Source organism: Symphalangus syndactylus, chromosome 17 (assembly GCF_028878055.3).
Source record: "Symphalangus syndactylus isolate Jambi chromosome 17, NHGRI_mSymSyn1-v2.1_pri, whole genome shotgun sequence".
Lineage (NCBI taxonomy): Eukaryota > Metazoa > Chordata > Mammalia > Primates > Hylobatidae > Symphalangus > Symphalangus syndactylus.
In genome coordinates, this window is record NC_072439.2 from 32,826,887 (window position 1) to 32,844,676 (window position 17,790).

At 48.4% G+C, this 17,790-nt stretch overlaps 1 protein-coding gene across 3 annotated transcripts; it reads left to right on the forward strand.

Annotated features, from left to right (window-relative positions):
• The first annotated feature begins 1,852 nt into the window (after window positions 1-1,852).
• Window positions 1,853-17,735, forward strand: SDR9C7 (short chain dehydrogenase/reductase family 9C member 7). Of its 3 annotated transcripts, none has more exons than XM_063621374.1 (5): window positions 1,853-2,161; window positions 6,174-6,380; window positions 9,891-10,149; window positions 10,821-10,984; window positions 16,313-17,735. In XM_063621374.1, the coding sequence occupies exons 1-5, from the start codon at window positions 2,062-2,064 to the stop codon at window positions 16,528-16,530; spliced, it is 948 nt and encodes a 315-aa protein (XP_063477444.1). In that variant the 5' UTR covers window positions 1,853-2,061; the 3' UTR covers window positions 16,531-17,735. The 3 variants fall into 3 exon arrangements, with proteins under 3 accessions (XP_063477444.1, XP_055104418.1, XP_055104417.1); XM_055248443.2 differs by having other exon boundaries at window positions 2,145-2,165; XM_055248442.2 differs by lacking the exon at window positions 1,853-2,161 and having other exon boundaries at window positions 6,080-6,380.
• The last annotated feature ends 55 nt before the right edge of the window (window positions 17,736-17,790 follow it).

Consider the following 17,790-nt stretch of genomic DNA (forward strand, 5'->3'; position numbering starts at 1 on the left):
AAACAACATTCCCCCTAATCCCAGCCTCCAGGGTTAATTTCCCTCTACTTTACACATTCTGGGGTCAGCATTTTCATCATCAAATTTCTTCCACAACATAACAATCAAGGTCTCCACATTCCAGCATGTGGAGAGGCCATAATTTGTTAAAGGGGTTCTATATTGTTGAATGCCAAAGTTTGTTACCCACTTTTCCTGGCATAAGTAACATCTCAGTAATGATTCTCTACCAAGGTTTGTTGACAGACTTAGCAGTGCTATTCAAGAAAAGTAAAATTATTGAATCAAAGAATCCTCATTTCTTTAAGTCTAGGAAAGGTTTCTGAGTAGGGGAAGGGCTACCATTGCAGGCCTTATTGTTTTTCCAATATTCCTAGGGTCAATCTCTGTCTCCTGTACCCCCCAGCCCTCACCCACTCACACCCCTGCCCCTGCTGGCCCGGAGTCCGTAGTTCTGTAGCTCTGACTACTCCAGATCTTTCATGCTATTAGTTTGCTCCCCTATGTCTTCTGTAGAGTCTTCCCCAAAGCTTGCTGGACCCTCTGGGGATAGGGCAGAGGTGGCCTTATGAGATAGTGGGAGGAAAGGGTGGTACTTCCTGGGGCAGAGAGCACAGTCTGGACACCTGTGTGGCGTGAGACCTCTTTCCCTCCTCCTCTCCTGCTCTGGCCATTCAGTTCACAGCGAGCTTTGAGATTCCCAGGTACACAGGGTGACCTTTTCTTCCAGGACAGATATTGCCTTGACATCGATGCAGGTTGTAGCACAGCTTGTCCCCTGATGCCCAGTGCAGGCCTGCTCTCTAACTTACCCCAGTCTTAGGATTTAAGTGTATCTCTCCTAACCAGGATGCAGAAAGCAATTATTTATGTGTTATTCTTTCCTTCCATTTTCCTTTCTCTTCTGTCCTTTCCCCTTGGTTTTTCTCTCTTACCCCATTCCTGTCTTCCTGTTTTCCTGTCTCTGTCTCTCTCCCTTGGAGAGATATTTGTTTGGCCCTGGAGGCATGGGGAGCGCATCTGAGTCCATACAACATACTCCTGTGGCCCTTGGAAGAGTACCCAATAAACTCAGCCTAGGACAACAACAGGGTTTTGGCTCTGATCTAAAAGCTCTGACACCTGAGAGAGAGGCAAGAGAGCCAGAATCATTGTTACCAGTTCTCACAGGGGTTGTGACCCAGTCAGCCCTGCTGGCCATGGCAGCCTCCTAAGCTGGGGAGGGTCCTGGCAGTGGGGTCTGAGCTGGAGATTGAGGACCCCCACCTGGCAGCCTTGAGCAGAAATAGGGGAATGACTTTTGTCTTCAGCCCAGGCCTAGGGGAAGCCTCAGCCGCCTGCCTGTGCTGTGAGGTCCTCATGAGGTGAAGCACAGGGTCAGGCCTGTGGAGAAGGCTGGGCAGGTGGGCGCATATGGGCTCATGGAGGCCCTGGACAGGAGCTGTGCCTCATGCTGTTGGCAGTGGAAGCCCCAAAGAAGGGATTTGCTCAGGGGAGCTCCTTGGTCTAATCGGCTTCTAGACACCCACTTACTGCAGGGATCCCAGTGGCTGTGAGTGTGGGGAGCCAGACTGAAGGCAGAGGGACGCTCCTTAGAGGACAGCTGCCATCACCCAGCTCAGAGGTCAGGGAGATTCCTGGGGCAGGAGAAGAAGGGAGGGAACTGAGGATTGCAGAGGAGGTAGAATGTGAGAATTCTGGTGATCCATTGGATGTGAGGGGCATAGGAGGTGATAGCACTGAGGTGCTGCCTTGCTCTTGAATTGGTAGGATTTAGGGCTAGTAAGCTTTGGTATGTAAAATATGGAAACCCCAGAGAGAGGCAAGGCCACCATCATAACTTTTATCTGCTATCTGCTGCCCTTCCCAACTCTCCAAGCTTTCTTGCGTCTCCCACTGCCGTTGCATGCTGGGTTTGTATTGGGTTTCCTTGTTTTTTTGTGTTTTGCCTCCCAAGACCTCTGAAGTCCTTGGCCTTCTGTGTGTCTGCCATGCAGGAGGGAGTTCTCCCACTTTGGAGTGAAGGTGTCTGTGATTGAACCTGGTCACTTCAAGACCAATATGAGAAGCTCTGAAAGGCATTTACAGGACCTCAAGGAGCTGTCGGACCAGATCAGCCCCAAGGTCAAGGAGACCTATTGGTTGAAGTTTCTGACATTCAGTGAGTGAGTTCTGGACAGTGGGGCAAAAAAGAAATCTTTGTCTGGAAGTCTAGGTCCATCATTAGTGTCTCCAACAGTATGAGAGTCTGTCCTCCAGACTCCACCTCCCCAACAAAGTGAGGACATTTGGCCCCATTCCCAGGGTGCTATGTGGTCAACTGTTCACCTAAAGGAAGCATCCAAGCTTCCTATAATTGGGACCACTGCCTCATCTGAATCCCTCATTATTTTGAAGAGGAAACTGAAGTCAGAGACCGTGGCTGCCAGTGGGCTCATGGGCAGCTGGGTTTAGAGATAGCTGATTTTCATATTCTTAGGCTGTTAGTAGAGACCTTCAATTTATGAGTCCAGATATCTCAAAAAGAGAGGCAGAGGGGGCTTAGAGTGAAACGGGTGTTCCTTGGGTGAAGGTTGGGGCACTCTCTGGGGAATATGGATGGATTAGACTTGAGGCATATCATTTGGGGGGCCTGGAATTCTTAGACACTATCCTCCTAATTCAGAGCTCTAAATGGGAGGGAAGGATGTGCTAGTACATTAAGGATCTTTCCTCATCCTTAACACACATCAGAAAAGCATCTAGAAGGCTTTGGGCAAAATGCAGTACAAATCTATCCTTGTTGACCCACTGCATGGAGCACTCGCTACTCAGCTGGCTGAGACACCAATCTTCTCTACCTACCCATGAGCGACATGCCTATCTTCCTATGGACGTCATGCTCCACTGGGGCTCTCCAAGGCTGGCTAAGCCCCTGTAAATCCAAGACTGGGGTGCACGGTTGGGTGGAGCTGGGTGATCTGGGTGAGGTGATGTATCCTGGGGAGAGTAATGGCATGGTGGGAGGGAGCACTCTTGCCATCTGGATGCCTATCCCAGCTTCTTCCTCATGCCCTCCACAGAATCCCACTGAGCGATCACTCAAGACTGGCAACATTAGGAGGAAAGAACCAAGGTGTTGTGCTAAAGAATGGGACCCAGTAGTGCTCATAGGTGTGCTGTTGCCTTTGAGTCTCTTGGCCAATTCTGAGGAGTCTACACAATGGGAGCATGTGAGGAGGGGAAGGATCCGCAGCCCACACCTTCTCTGCCTCCTGCTTCTTCCCCAGGTGTGCATCAACCTGGCCAGTCTATTACACTCTCCCCATGATGGAAATGGCCTGGAGGAAGTGGGTGGGGGCTCCTCTGAATATACCTGTGGACAAGGTGTGGGGTGACAGGGCAGCCATCAGCCTGACCCCTAGACCTCAGGTGTCAGCTCTGGGGGCATTGGCTGGCAGTGGTGTTCTCAATAGGGATTCTGACAGAGGACACAGGAACCAATGTTTGACCCTCTTGAAACCATGGGTTTCTCTGGTTACTTTTGTGCTAGAGCAAAAGCTAAAAAGTGCAGCCATGTGCAGCAAGTTGCCTTCTGGTCTGAGGGGAGCATGGGCTGTGAAAAAGAGGGAGGAGGAGGCAGGTGCCTTCATGGGGATCTGGGGATAAGAGGGACAAACTCAAGAGGAAATTGAAGAGAGAAGTTGGATTATCTCTGCCCTGTCTCAGCCCTTTCTGCCACCAAGGTGAGGGGCAATTGTTTCCTTTCCAGGAGTGCATCAAGTAGCCTGGGGTCACAGGAGTACATAAAGGGACAAGGAAGAAATGACATGTCACGAAGGCACTGGCAGGCCTCTTTGTAGCACTTTGTAGCGACCTCTTTGTAGCACTCAGTGACCAGCCCTCACTTTAACATCATTGCACTTGGGAGGGGTGCTGTTTCATGGTGTGAGAAACAGAGTGGTGGGAGGGAGCTCTCAAGTCAGGGTCATGTACCTCACTTCCCTCACCTCTGTTCTAGGTTTTTTCTGGGATGTTATTCAGGACTCTGGTTATATTAGGAGGAAAGAACCACATTTTGCTGCTTAGGAAGGGAGACCCAATCACAGATAATGGCATCCCACTTCTTGGGCTCTGAGCTTCATGGCCCACCTGTCACCCTGAAGAATCCACACTTGTGGAAGTTCTTGAGCAACTGGGGGTGGGTGAGCCCACACCTGCTCTTCCTCCTGTCTACCTCATCAGGATGTGTCTTGGCCCTTGGCAGTCTATGCTCTCCCACTGGAGGGAAATGGCCTGGCAGAGGAGAAGGCTCCTCATGGACTGTGTATTTAGTTTGAGGCCAGGGAAACACTGCCAGCATAGAGGCCCAGGAGGTGCTGAGTAAGGCCCAGGCCTGTGCTGGGGCAGTTCTGAGTTATCCTTATGCTAAGTCAGAGCCAACTCCTGGACCTCACCTGTGTCCTCAAGAACTGGGATACCCACTGCCCCGGAGCTGCTCAGTCCTTGAGTGACATGGTCTGACCTGTCCCAGCCAAGACTTCGCTGTTCATTCACCCAGGAGGCAGACAGAGACAGGGAGATGGTTCCCAGATCCCGCATAGGAGGTGCTCTGCCTCAGGGTGGTTATGAAGTAGGTGCAGTTTGCTTTCTACCATTTCCCACCTCCATCCCCTATAAGCTTTGGGTCTGCTCTTTGGGGGTGGGTTCATAATCTGGCCCCCTCCCCTACTTCATTAAGGAATGACCAAACCCTGCGGGGTTTTCCCAAGGTGACACCTGCGTTATGTGATTCTACGCTGGTCAGACTTGGCAAATGGTGGATCACAGAGATACATCCTTTGTCCCTTCACACTAGAGAACTTTGTGGTCCCATTTCTGTGTCAGACTCGCTAAGCCATGAAGGTGTGAGCTGGGACCAGGCTCATCCCAAGGAACGGTGACCCTAGATGTTGATCCAAAGAACCACAGAGGTTCCAGCATCATTCCCCTGCATCTTATGCAATTCTGGGTGTGGCCCCTCACTACTCACACCTCTGGTTTCCTTATTTCCTTTTCTTTACCACCTTCCCCCTTAGCTTTCTGTAAATTATTTGCTAAATTGCCTAGAATCTCCTCTTCTCCTCCAAGTCCCGACCCTGAGAATTTTCTGTCTCTGGCCCCAGTTCTCTGCTCCTCTTATATCTCATCCCCTCTTATAGTCAAGGCCTCTGCCCAGACAATTCCCTCAGCTGCCCAGTGAACTCATGATCCCTCCTTATCATCTTGCCCAGGGCTGCTCACTGGTGACCTGAGTATCACCCCCACAGGGCATCAGGCCTGAGTCCCCCAGGTCTTTCTGCTTTCTGGTGGCTAAGCTTCACATACCGGCCTCCCCTATAGGAGAGCCCTGCTGCCTCTAGCCTCAGGACAGTGGAGGTACATCCACCCTAGGAGAAATCCATTGCTTTTCATCCTCTCTCATGATGGAGACTTACCTAAGAATTCCAGAGAGCTGACGACCTGCAACTTGTTTCTCCTGGGGTTTGGAAGGTACAGAACCAATGTTGTTTGTTTTACATTAATAAATTTGTCTTGAGTATTTTCCCTGAAAATAAACTTATTTACATACCTGCACTCATGACAAATGATTTTGATCCCTGGAGCAAAATCCCCAGGCTGGGTTGAGGGCAGGGTGGAGACAGGATTTCTAGGGGAGCTGTCTGGGGTGAGTCTTCATCTTTCATTTGCCTCCCTTACACCGCCTGGGTGAGCCACCACTCATTACCAACATTGCAAGTGGATTATTTCCCATTCTTGGCAGCTTTACCTATCAGGGCAGGGGGAGAGAGGGAGGCAGCCACCAGGGCTGTCAGAGGTGACAAGGCTTCAGGTTGGACTTGAATTTCTTGCATCTGGGCTAATTGCTGTGCTGATGCATCCACCTATAAAAATTACAGCGCGGCTCACCCAGGGACCTAGATTTGTTGCAAGCTGTGGGAGGAAGGAGAGTTCTTCCAGGTGGGTTCCCGCAGACTGCCTGCTAGGGCTCAGAGGACCAGCTTCTTCCCTGCTGTCTCCTGAGCCCAGTCCCTCTTGGCCATCACATTCCCCCTGCCCTATGGCGGCCCTCACAGACCTCTCATTTATGTGTCGCTGGTTCAAGAACTGCAATCTGGTCGGCAACCTCTCAGAGAAGTACGTCTTCATCACAGGCTGTGACACTGGCTTCGGGAACCTGCTGGCCAAACAGCTGGTTGATCGAGGCATGCAGGTGCTGGCTGCTTGCTTCACTGAGGAGGGAGCCCAGAAACTTCAGCAGGATACCTCCTATCGGCTGCAGACCACCCTACTGGATGTCACCAAGAGCGAAAACATCAAGGCAGTGGCCCAGTGGGTGAGGGACAAAGTGGGCGAACAAGGTGGGGCGAATTACATTCTTTGGCTTTCTTGGTTTCTCCTTCTTCCTCTTCCTCTCTCCCAAAGCATCTGACGGTATCAGAGACCCTGATGTCCAGATTGGGTGGGAGGGGTGACATAGGGAAAGGCCCCTGCCTCAATCTGATCGGAAGCCACTGCATGGTTTGGCCTGTTCACATGCAGGGGTGATTTCCCAAGGAAGCTTTCTGTCCTGGAAACTCAGAGAAACAGGAAAGAGGTCTCAACAGGAAGTGAGGGGGGAAGATGTGTTCTGTGTGTCCAAACCTCTAAAAATGGACATGCCTGGCCGGGCGTGGTGGCTCACGCCTATGAGCCCAGCACTTTGGAAGGCCAAGGTGGGAGGATCATGAGGTCAAGAGATCGAGACCATCCCGGCCAACATGGTGAAACCCCATCTCTACTAAAAAGTGTAAAAATTACCTGGGTGTGGTGGCATGTGCCTGTAGTCCCAGCTACTCAGGAGGCTGAGGCAAGAGAATCACTTGAACCCGGGAGGCGGAGGTTGCAGTGAGCCGAGATCGCGCCACTGCACTCCAGTCTCGTGACAGAGCAAGACTCCATCTCAAAAAGAAAAAAAAAGGATGTGCCTCTCTGGCATTTCAGCAGTCCTAACCATCAGCTCCTGGGGAAATACAAACACATTTCTTGTTGGGATCAGGATGGGGGAGGGGGAATGAGACAGGAGGTTGGATCCCATGAGTGGGTGCAGTTTCTCTCCTTGACTATGTCAGGCAGGGGAGAAAGAGATCTGGTCTCTTCTTGACATCATGGTGGGTGTTGATTTGACTTCAGGGCAAGTATGTATGTCAGAGTGGCTGCTCCTATTGGGAAAGGAAGCTGTGGACTGGGGCTGGCCCAGGACTGTGTGGGGACCTGCCTCATGCACTTCCAGCACACAGGGTGTGGGCCCAGGAACAGGAGGAACAGGATGGCTGAGTTGCAGAAGCAGCAGACTAGAGGAAGTCCTCCCTCCTAAAGGAACAGTCTGGAGCCCATGCACAGAGTCAGGGCAACAGAGCCCTGGAGCCAGGGGGATCCAGACAGTAACTCCCTGCTTGATTCTTCTCCTTAGCACTTATCACTAGTCAATGTACAATAGATTTTACTTATTTATTGTCTGTTTCCCCTGCTAGAATAAAGCTTCCTGGGGACAAGGATTTTTGTCCCTTTTATTTACTGTACATCCTTAGTACCTAGAATAATGTCTAGCACCTAGTAAGGTACTCAATAAATAGTTTTTGAGTGAGCTAATTAATTAATAATTCAGCACGGGTCAGCCTCTGTCTTCAGCAGGCTGTCTCAGCCAGTTCCCTACATTCAGCCTTGAGCCACTTGCCTTAATACCTCACTTAGCATGTGAGTTTCCTGTTGCTATTGTAACAACACAACTGTAGGGTCTGAAGACAATACAAACATATTATCTTGTAGTTGGAGAGAAGTGATGTCCAAAATAGGCCTCACTGATCTAAAATCAAAGTCAGCAGAGCTGTGTTCCTTCTGCAGGCTGTAGAGGGGGATCCGTCTCATTGCCTTTTCCAGCTTCCAGAGGCAGCTGGCATCCCCTGGCTCCTGGCCTGCTACCTCCATCTTCAAGGCCCGCAAGGTTGGGCCCAGTCTTTTTCACACTTTTCTCAATCTCTCTGATTCTCCGGTTTCTGCCTCTTTCCACTTAGAAGGACTCGTGATTATATTGGGCTCACCAGGTTAACCCAGGATAATTTCCCTGCTTTAAGGGAAATTTCCCTAACTTTAAGGACAGTTAATTAGCAACCTTCATTCCACCTGCAACCTTAATTCCCCTTTCCCATGTAATCCAGCAGATTCACAGGTTCCAGAGATAATGAGGATGAGGACATCTTTGGGGGACCATTATTTTGCCTAAGCCACTTGGCAATATCCTGGTCTAAGAAACAGTGGGAACTGGGGTGGGTAGGGGGATGGGAGAGGAAGTTCTTTCATGCTTTCTCATTGCTCCTGAATGGAGAAAGGCAGGGGAGATTGGGTAGGGGCATGGGTTGGGTGGGGACCCCAGCCCTAAAGGGAGGGGTGGACTAGGATTTATGTTTGTGTTGAGACCTGCCCTCAGGAGACAGTGGGATGTGCCTGCAGAGTATCTTGGGGCTGCTGAGGCTGGGGCTGTGGGGGGAATCACCAGGGCAGTAGAGCTTGGGGAATCCTTGCATGAAGGAGCTGGAAGGGGTCCTTGAGGAGTGTTTAGAGGGATTTACAGTGTGTCTTTAGCATCACCCTCCCTCTGGTGGAATTTTTTTGGAACCCCAATATGTAAAACAAATGAAAGGAGAGCTTCTCCTGCATTTTCCTCCCCCTAGAAGGCTTGGAAAATACAGCCTGCAAACAACTGTTTTAGTCCAATCTGATGAAGGGCCCGAGGCCCAGAGTGGGAAGTGACTTGTTCAAGGCTGGAGGTAAACCAGGACTGGACCTGAAGCTCTTCAACCCTGGGCCCCTGCAGAGTTGAATGAAAATACTTAGCATTATTTCTTTCCATTTGTACCAAACTAATTGAAATATCTCAAGGACAGTCCTCATCACATTTTCCATAATTATTTTATTTAAATATTTTATATATTTATTTATAAATATTATTATTTCCTTCTAGGCTGGTGAGTTCCTTGAGGGATAAGATGCTGTGTTGTTCATTTTATGTCTCCTTTGCCCTGTATTTTACTTTATTTTATTTTATATCATTTTATTTCATTTTATTTTTAGAGACAGAATCTTACTCTGTCACCCAGGCTGGAGTGCAATGGCACCATTATAGCTCACTCTAACCTCGAACAAGGTAACCTGTAACCTGGGCTCAAGTGATTCTCCCACCTCAGCCTCCCAAGTAGCTAGAAACACAGGCACATACCACCACGCCTGACTAATTTTTTTTCTTTTTTTGTAGAGACGGGGGTCTTACTCTGTTTCTCAGGCTGGTCTCAAACTCCTGGCCTCAAGTGATCCTCCCACCTCAGCCTCCCAAAGGGTTGTGATTACAAGTGTGAGTCACTGCACCTGGCCTCCTTCTCCCTGTAATTGTCACAGACTAGATACATGCATGAATAAATGTGTGAAGATGAATGAATGAATGGATTGATTTTGGTAGTATGTGAAATGCAGTTGGTTATACTTAAGTGAATAGAGAAGGAGAAGCATGATGGGGAAGGGATCTAAACATAATTCATTGGTATGAAAATGAAACTCTTATCCCAAAGCTGATAGCTGAAATGCTGTTAGCCAACATCTCGATTATAGCCGGTACAGAGCGCCAGCTAGCCGGCAGACTTTATGTGAATCAGGAAAAAGTGTCCCTTCAGGGAAAACGAATTAGTAAAAGACACACCTTCCTTTTATGTTATAGCCTGACCGGGTTGTGTCTTGTGCACCTGCACAACCATCCTTGAGGGCCCTGAGCTGGTGGGGAGCAGAACTTGGTTCTTTCCCAGGCCCACTGATGATTTCTGTGTGGTTCATCTCACCCCTAGGCCTCTGGGCCCTGGTGAACAATGCTGGTGTGGGCCTGCCTAGTGGTCCCAACGAATGGCTGACCAAGGAGGACTTTGTGAAGGTGATTAATGTGAACCTGGTGGGACTGATCGAAGTGACCCTTCACATGCTGCCCATGGTCAAGAGAGCCCGGGGCAGGGTTGTCAACATGTCCAGCTCTGGTGGTCGTGTAGCTGTCATTGGTGGTGGCTACTGCGTCTCCAAGTTTGGCGTTGAGGCCTTCTCTGACAGCATCAGGTAACTGGGCCCTGGTACTAAACCATTCCGGGTGGAAATCCCAGGTATTAGAGAGGGTTGGGAGTGACAGCATGTGGGCAGGGGAATTCCGCAGACAGGAAGCTAACACAATAGCAGAAGGAAGGTTAGACCTCAAGGTGCTTTCTCCAAGGACCAAGAGAAGGGATGAGGAGAAGAGGTAGGGTGGAAATACAAGGCATCAGGTGGGCCTTCCCTTGAGCGGCACCAGGGTGAGTGAAACCCTGTTTGGGCCTATGAGAGGAGGGAGAGTCCCCCAAACAGACAGACAGGCCTGGAGGCACAGGTCTCCTCTGGGAAGTCCTTAGAGGAGCATGTAGGCCTTGTGTAGACCCACACCCTTCACCATGTGGGTGTTGAGTGAGGGGTTGCTAATGGGAGGGACCTGGTGGGAGGCAAGGCTTTGGCCTAGATTCTCTATTGACTTCTTCTCACTGGTTATGCCTAATGCAAATTGCCCAGAGACTGCTGGGCCAGTTTTGGAAAGGGCTGAGTCCCTAAGGAAGGGCTTATTTGCACAAAGCAATGCCAGGGCCAAGTACAGGGGTGGGGGAAGCATCTCTGGGTCCCTGAAAGACAAGCCCATCCAGAGGTGACTCTCCCTGATGATTGTCATCTTGGGGCCCAGACTGACTGCAACTCTTCTTTCCCAGGCGTGAGCTCTACTACTTTGGGGTGAAGGTCTGCATCATTGAGCCAGGGAACTATCGGACAGCCATTCTCGGCAAGGAGAACCTGGAGTCACGTATGCGAAAGCTTTGGGAGAGGCTGCCTCAGGAGACCCGGGACAGCTATGGAGAGGATTATTTCCACATCTGTAAGTTCCTGGGGCAGGAGAGGGGTCTCTGATGGGGGGCGAGTGGGTCTTGGGGTCATTAGCTGGCTTTCCGTTTACAGATGGTGAGACAAAACGCAGAGGAGTTCAGGACCCAAGGTCACACAGTGGCAGAGCTGGGGTTTGAGAATAGACAGCAAGTGGCAGAATCATCACTTCTGGAGTGGCCCGGGGAGTTAAGGGCAATTCAGCCCACTCCTGGCACCTGCCCCCACAGCATCATGATGCAGGGGAATCAGGTGAAAATGCACTGAGATAAATACAGCGAAGAGATCAAGGGCATGGCTGCTGGAGCCAGACTGCCTGGGTTCAAATCCTGGCTCTACTACTTACCAGCTAGGAGACTTTGGACCTATTACCTGGTTTTCCCATGACTCAGTTTTCTTATTTACAAAATGGAGCTAGAGATAGTGCCTCCCTCATGGGGTTGCTATGAGGGTTAGTATGTGCGAAGTACTTGGCACATTCCGAGCGCTTGTTAATAAAGAAGAAAATGAGCACATGGAGATTTAAAAGGGAAGGTCTCTAGGCAACTCTCTTTCTCTCCCTGAGCTGAGGGTCTCCTGTGAATCATAGGTGTTTTTGGAGGGTAGAGGTGGGACACGGCAGCTGTTCACCCTGCTGCCCCAAAACTTTGTGCCACGGAAGTTGTCTGCTGGACGTCATATGTCAACAGAGCACAAAGCCAAGACAGCAATTTTTTTCACTTAATACATACACATTTCATTGCATTTTTGTTTTTTGTTTTTGTTTTGAATCAGTAATACAAAGCATGCAAGGCTGCCATGTCCCAAGCCTATGTGGGGCTGGAGAGCTGGAGCAGACACAGCAGTATGCCTGCCCTTCACTGCCTGTAGCTTATGGCCCAGTAGGGGAGACAAACATTAATAAAAACACATGTGTTTATGGTAGATGTGGATAAGTGCTACAGAGGAGAAACAGGGTTGTGAAAGAAGAATGGAGCAGGAAGTTGCGGTCCCAATTCAGACTATGGTGAAGGGGAGAGCTTCTCTGAGTTGAGACTTTGAGGAGGAATAAGAGTTAGGTGTTGCTGGGAAGGGGAAAGAGGGGATGAGTAGGGACTTTTTTTCTGCAGGAAGGCTCTGAGGCAGAAAACTGCATTTGAGGAACTTTAAAGAAACCAGCAGGTGGGAAGCAATGGGAGGTAGCTGGGGTATACGGAATAAATTAGAGCATCAAAGCACACTGAGGATTAAGGGGTGAGGGAGAGGAAGCCATCAAGGGTGAGTGCTAGCTTTACAGCTTGAAGAACATGGTGAATGGAGGTGTCTTCATTCATTGATTTAGGGAAGCCTCAGGGAAAAATGTTTGGAGTACTCCTTAGATAAATTCATCTTTTAGTGCTAGGCATGTTAGGATTCTGTGAGAAGAAAATGTCTAAGGATTTACACTAGTTGGGACTTACTCAGTGACAGAAGATCCAATGCAAATTATTTAAGCAGAAAAGGAATTTCTTGCCTCACCTGACTAAAAAGTTGAGCAAGATAAGCTTCAGGTACAACCTGACCCAGACTGCAAATGACGTTGCTAGGACCTGGTTCCACCCATTTCTTGGCTCTGCTTCTTTTGCACTGACTCCGGTCTCTAAGCTCTCTCCCCTGTGGGAGCCACATTGCTGCAGCCTCTCTTCACCTCCACCTAGGGTGAGGTCTGCTGGGAAAATAGGAGAGTTATTTCCAGTATCTCTCCCAAAAGTCCTAATATACACTCCAACTTGAAGGACCTATGGTGGCCACATCATGGGGGACCACAAGATGCACCCAACCCTAAACCAATCACTGGGCCCAGGGGAACGTGAAGGTGTGATTGGCTCAGGCTGGGCCATGTGCTCTGCCCAGACCAATGGACATAGTGTGGGAGAGGCATAGGTCCCCAAAGGGAAATCTGCAGCTGTTGGGAACAAGGAGAGTAGATGTTAGCGTGTGTGGGGAAGAATATTTATCCTTTGTTGATCATTCTTAGCAAAGAGAAGTTCAAATTATTTGTGGAGCTGCTCAGAGGCTGGGGTGAAATGGATTCAGCCAGTGTCTGGAAACCTCACAAAGTCATTTTCTAAGTAAGCATTCAGGGTGAAGAGAGCTTGTAGTATCTTTAGTGTGGTCCATGAAAGAATATGTATAAAGGCAAACTCTTCTGAAAACCTTGTCCAAAAGCTGGTATTGTACTAAAGAATAGTAAGGATTGGGTTTATAAAATATCTTAGGCCAATTCACCTGTAGTCGACACCATAATTTCAGAGGAAAATTTTCAGGCAGTGGTCAACTACATTTAGATAAACGTTTTCCCAAGTGGTTATACTAGAATTTTCGCTTCAGTTGCCCAGTGTTTATTGGGATACAGAGATGAGACAGTCTCCAGGAAACTAGCAGGGAAGATGTGAAAGCAAATACACCACCACATGAAGAATCTTGCAACAATGGACATGCGTACAAAACAAAGCAGCAATGCAGACTTCATTCTGCTGTCACAGAAGCCTTACAGAGGCGACGGTTAATGCCTTAGTGAGTTTTGAAGGATGAATAGGAGTACACCAAAAGGGAAAGAGATGGCAGATGTTTCACACAAGAGGAAGGGTGTCAGCAACATTTTGCTGACCTGACATAGCATTGTATGATTTGGAGGCAGTGCAGATTCAGGCTTATATTCCAGCAGTCACTCTAATCATGTTGTATAGCTCTCCAAACTTATTTATCCATTTATAAAGTACAATTCCTCTCTCATGGATTGTTAGGAGAATTAAACAGAAACGCAAAGTACTCAGCTCTGCTACAGTAAGAGCTGAACAAACCTTTGCCATTGCCATTATAGTCTGGCAGGAGTGCTGTGGGTGATGATTGAGGAGGGAAGAGATTAGGAGACAGATCATAAAATGCTTTGATTGCTATAGTAGGGAGCATGGCTCTTATCCTAAAGGCATTAGAGAGCCTTGTAAATGGCTCTGAAATGAAGGATCAGATTTGTGTCACTGTGGGAAGGATAAAAAGGCCACCTGGGAGACTACTGCAGAAACCCAGTGAAGGAACGATAAAGACATGAAGTTGTAAGTCATGATGGTTCTGGTGGTGGGGGATGGCTGTGTGACAGACAGAAGAGATATTTAGGAGTAGTCCTAGAGCATCACTGGGTACAAACTCAGCAAGTTGCTGTGGCTGACCAAACAGGCCCCTGGCTTGTAACCCCTAGGACCAGGCCTGATACTTTATAGACTTTGTCTTGCTTAATTCTCCCAATAACAAAAACGTTTTCCCAGGTGCCCAACTCCAAAGCCTATGTCCTTCCTCACTGTGAAGGAGAGTGACACGGCTGGATGGGTCCTTCAGTCTCCCTTCCCACTCCATGCCTAGCAGCGTGCCCAGCACTGAATGGCAGCGAATATCTATTTGAGAAAACAATGAAAGCAAGTGCCTCATACCGTTCCCCATGTCTGGGGTAACTTCTCCCACCCCACTGCCTGTGCGAGCCCTCCCCACCTCTCAGAACCCAGTCCCCAGCCCATCTCACCATGTCAGCTTGCTCCATCTCCTCAGCCCACAAAGGTTTCCCTGGCGCCGAGGGGGCAGAGACAGCCCCCTGGGCATCCTGAACGATTCCTTCGACCCTCAGCCCTGCTGCTAGTGGCCTCTGTGCCAGGTCTACGGTCAGAGGTCAGGGTATGGCTTCCTAAGACATTACTGCTTTATGGACAGTCTGGCTTGAAGTTAGTGTGGCTCTTGTTGAGATCCCAAAATGTAGTTTGGCTTTTCCCCTGCATCAGTTTTCTTTCCAGGAAACAGAAAATGGAGTTTCTTGGAGTCTGGGGTGAAGGGGACTGAAGTGACACTGCCCCATTCTCACCAACCACCCACAAGGGTCCTGGCCCCAAGCGGGTGAATTCCTTGCCTGCCTGGACCATTCTCAAAGTTAGGGCAGCTTTGGCTTCCTCTCCATTTTCAAGTTTCCATCCCTTATCAGGGCAGTCTGACTTTGAAGCACCATTTTCCCTGGAGTCCTCAGGGCTCTCAATGAAGCATGAATCCCCCTGTCCTGGGGTAAGGATGCAGATGAGGGCCTGGTGGGTGTGTGGTGTGGCCCTTCTCCCATTTATGTCATGAGCTTTGGCAGACTTGTACCATTTGGGTGCTCTGTCCCCATCTCCACCCCTGTGGGTCAATGCAAACAGAACAGCCCCTCACATTTGTGAGGGCCCCACGAGGTGCTTGTCTATGCCTTAGATTATTTGCGTCTACAGTGGCCTTATGACTGAGGTAGGGGCAGTATTACTATTTTTAAATAATATTTTCTCCTGAATGTTTTTGTTTAAATGTGGGAACTCTAGGAAGTACACAGAAGAAAAAAAAAAGGGACTGTCTCCCTATCGTGTTTGCTATTCTGTACTCCCCCAGTGTCTACCCCACTATTAATCATCTTTGTTATTCTCCAGGACAGATATTTTTTGAGATGGAGTCTCACTCTGTTGCCCAGGCTGGAATGCAGTGGTGTGATCTTGGGTCACTGCAACCTCTCCCTCGCAAGTTCAAGTGATTCTCATGCCTCAGCCTCCCGAGTAGCTGCGATTATAGGCACGCGCCACCACGCTCAGCTAATTTTTGTATTTTTAGTAGAGACGAGGTGTTACCATGTTGGCCAGGCTGGTCTTGAACTCCTGACCTCAGGTGATTGGCCTGGCTTGGCATCCCAAAGTACTGGGATTACAGGCCTGAGCCACTATGCCCAAACTTTAGGAAAGATAGTATTATCTCCATTTTATAGATAATAAAAGTTTAAGCTCAAAGTCATATAGCTAATAAGTGGCACAGTTATAAGAAGAATGTGCACAGTTCTCATCACCAGTCTAATGCAACAGTAGGAATTCAATGCACAGTTGTTGAATTCAGAAAGATAAATAAGATTATTTATTTATTTATTTATTTTTAGACAGCGTATCATTCTGTCTCCCAGGCTGGAGTGCGGCGGTGTGACCTTGGCTCACTAAAACCTCCGCCTCCTGGGTTCAAGTGGTTCCCATACCTCAGCCTCCCAGGTAGCTGGGATTACAGGCATGTGCCACCACGCCCAGCTGATTTTTATATTTTTAGTAGAGATGGGGTTTCACCATGTTGGCCAGGCTAAGATTATTTATAATAGTCTTATAAATGTGTGTTTGTATAAGGGACCACCTGGAGGGTGTGGCAGACCTGCCTGAAATGTTAGATCAGGGATCTGATGGAAAGGGAACTTGGACGGAATTCGGAAGGAACTCTCTTTTATGAAGAATAACAGAGCCTTTTTCCCCTCTCTGCCCTCAAACAGATACTGACAAGTTAAAAAACGTAATGCAGGTGGCAGAGCCCAGAGTCAGAGATGTCATCAACAGCATGGAGCATGCTATTGTTTCCCGGAGCCCTCGCATCCGCTACAACCCTGGCCTGGATGCCAAACTCCTCTACATCCCTCTGGCTAAGTTGCCCACCCCTGTGACAGATTTCATCCTAAGCCGGTACCTTCCAAGGCCAGCGGACAGTGTCTAAACTGGGGAGGCTCAATGGGTCAGTGGAGCCTAGAAGTGGGGGAGGAAGGAAGGACCGTGGGGTCACAAAAGGTGGTATCGGATATCCTGGGGGCACTGGCTGCAACAGACTCTTGGCTCAACTGACACCCACTGCTGTCGAATTTACCAGTAACTTCTAACAGAAGATGAATGCCTCTTCCCACCCTCTGGGACCCCACAGAAACCTGAGGTGGTCTTTGCAGGTTCAGCGATCTGCAGCAATGGCTCCAAGGACATCTGTCACCCAATAAGGATATGGCTTTTTCTGGTCCTGGAAAAGTCATGGAGAAGAAAATCAGCTCCTGTGGAATCATGAGCCCCTTTCAGTTATCACTGCCACTGAGAAATACTGTGAGATAATCTCGCCTCCAGAAGAATCTAACCACCTTCCTACTGGGTCCCTCAATATGCATAACTTCATTCGTATAACCCATTACTGAAGTATGCAGTAGGGCAGATAGGGAGTGCAAGATTAAATCAGACAAAAGTTTAAAATATTTTCTTTCTTTTTAGATTCTTATATCTATAGGTGATTGGGACCCACATGAAATAACATTCATTTATTTAATCACCATTAAGTAATTTTTCAAATATTTATTGAGTGGCTACTACCTACCAGGCACTTTGTAGGTGCTGGGGGAATATAAAGATGATTAAACCATGGTCTTGGTTTCTTATTGTTTATTTTGTGTTTTGCTTTGCTTTGTTTTAGCACAATATCTAGTAGCTGAGTTAGGACAAACAGCGATAGAAGGAATAGAAATCAGAATACAAAGTTTTAGAGCTATGAAGGACCCTGGAGGTCTTCATCCAATACCTCACAAGCTTGGCTGTACCTTGTAATCACCCAGTTCATTAACAAATACAGACTCCTGTGCCAATATTAGAAAACCTGATTCAGTAGGACTGAGACAAGGTCCAGAAATATGTGTTTATAACAAGGACCTATATGATTCAGATGCACCCGAGCAACTTGGAGCCACCAATAGTTCCGCAGAATAAGTAACTTAACACTCAGAGGGGGAAATGACCTACCTAAGCCCCCAGTTTAGTAACTAAGACAAGGATAGAAATGAGACATTTGGACTCCCAGACCAGGACTATTTTTCAGTTATAGGAAAATGAATTTCTCAAATTAGTCACATTGTCAAATAAGCCATTGAACTAATCTTTTTAAAAAAAGACTTAAACTCCTGGGTCATATGAAGTTCTGTTGAAGAGTTTTTTTTTTTAATCTTGA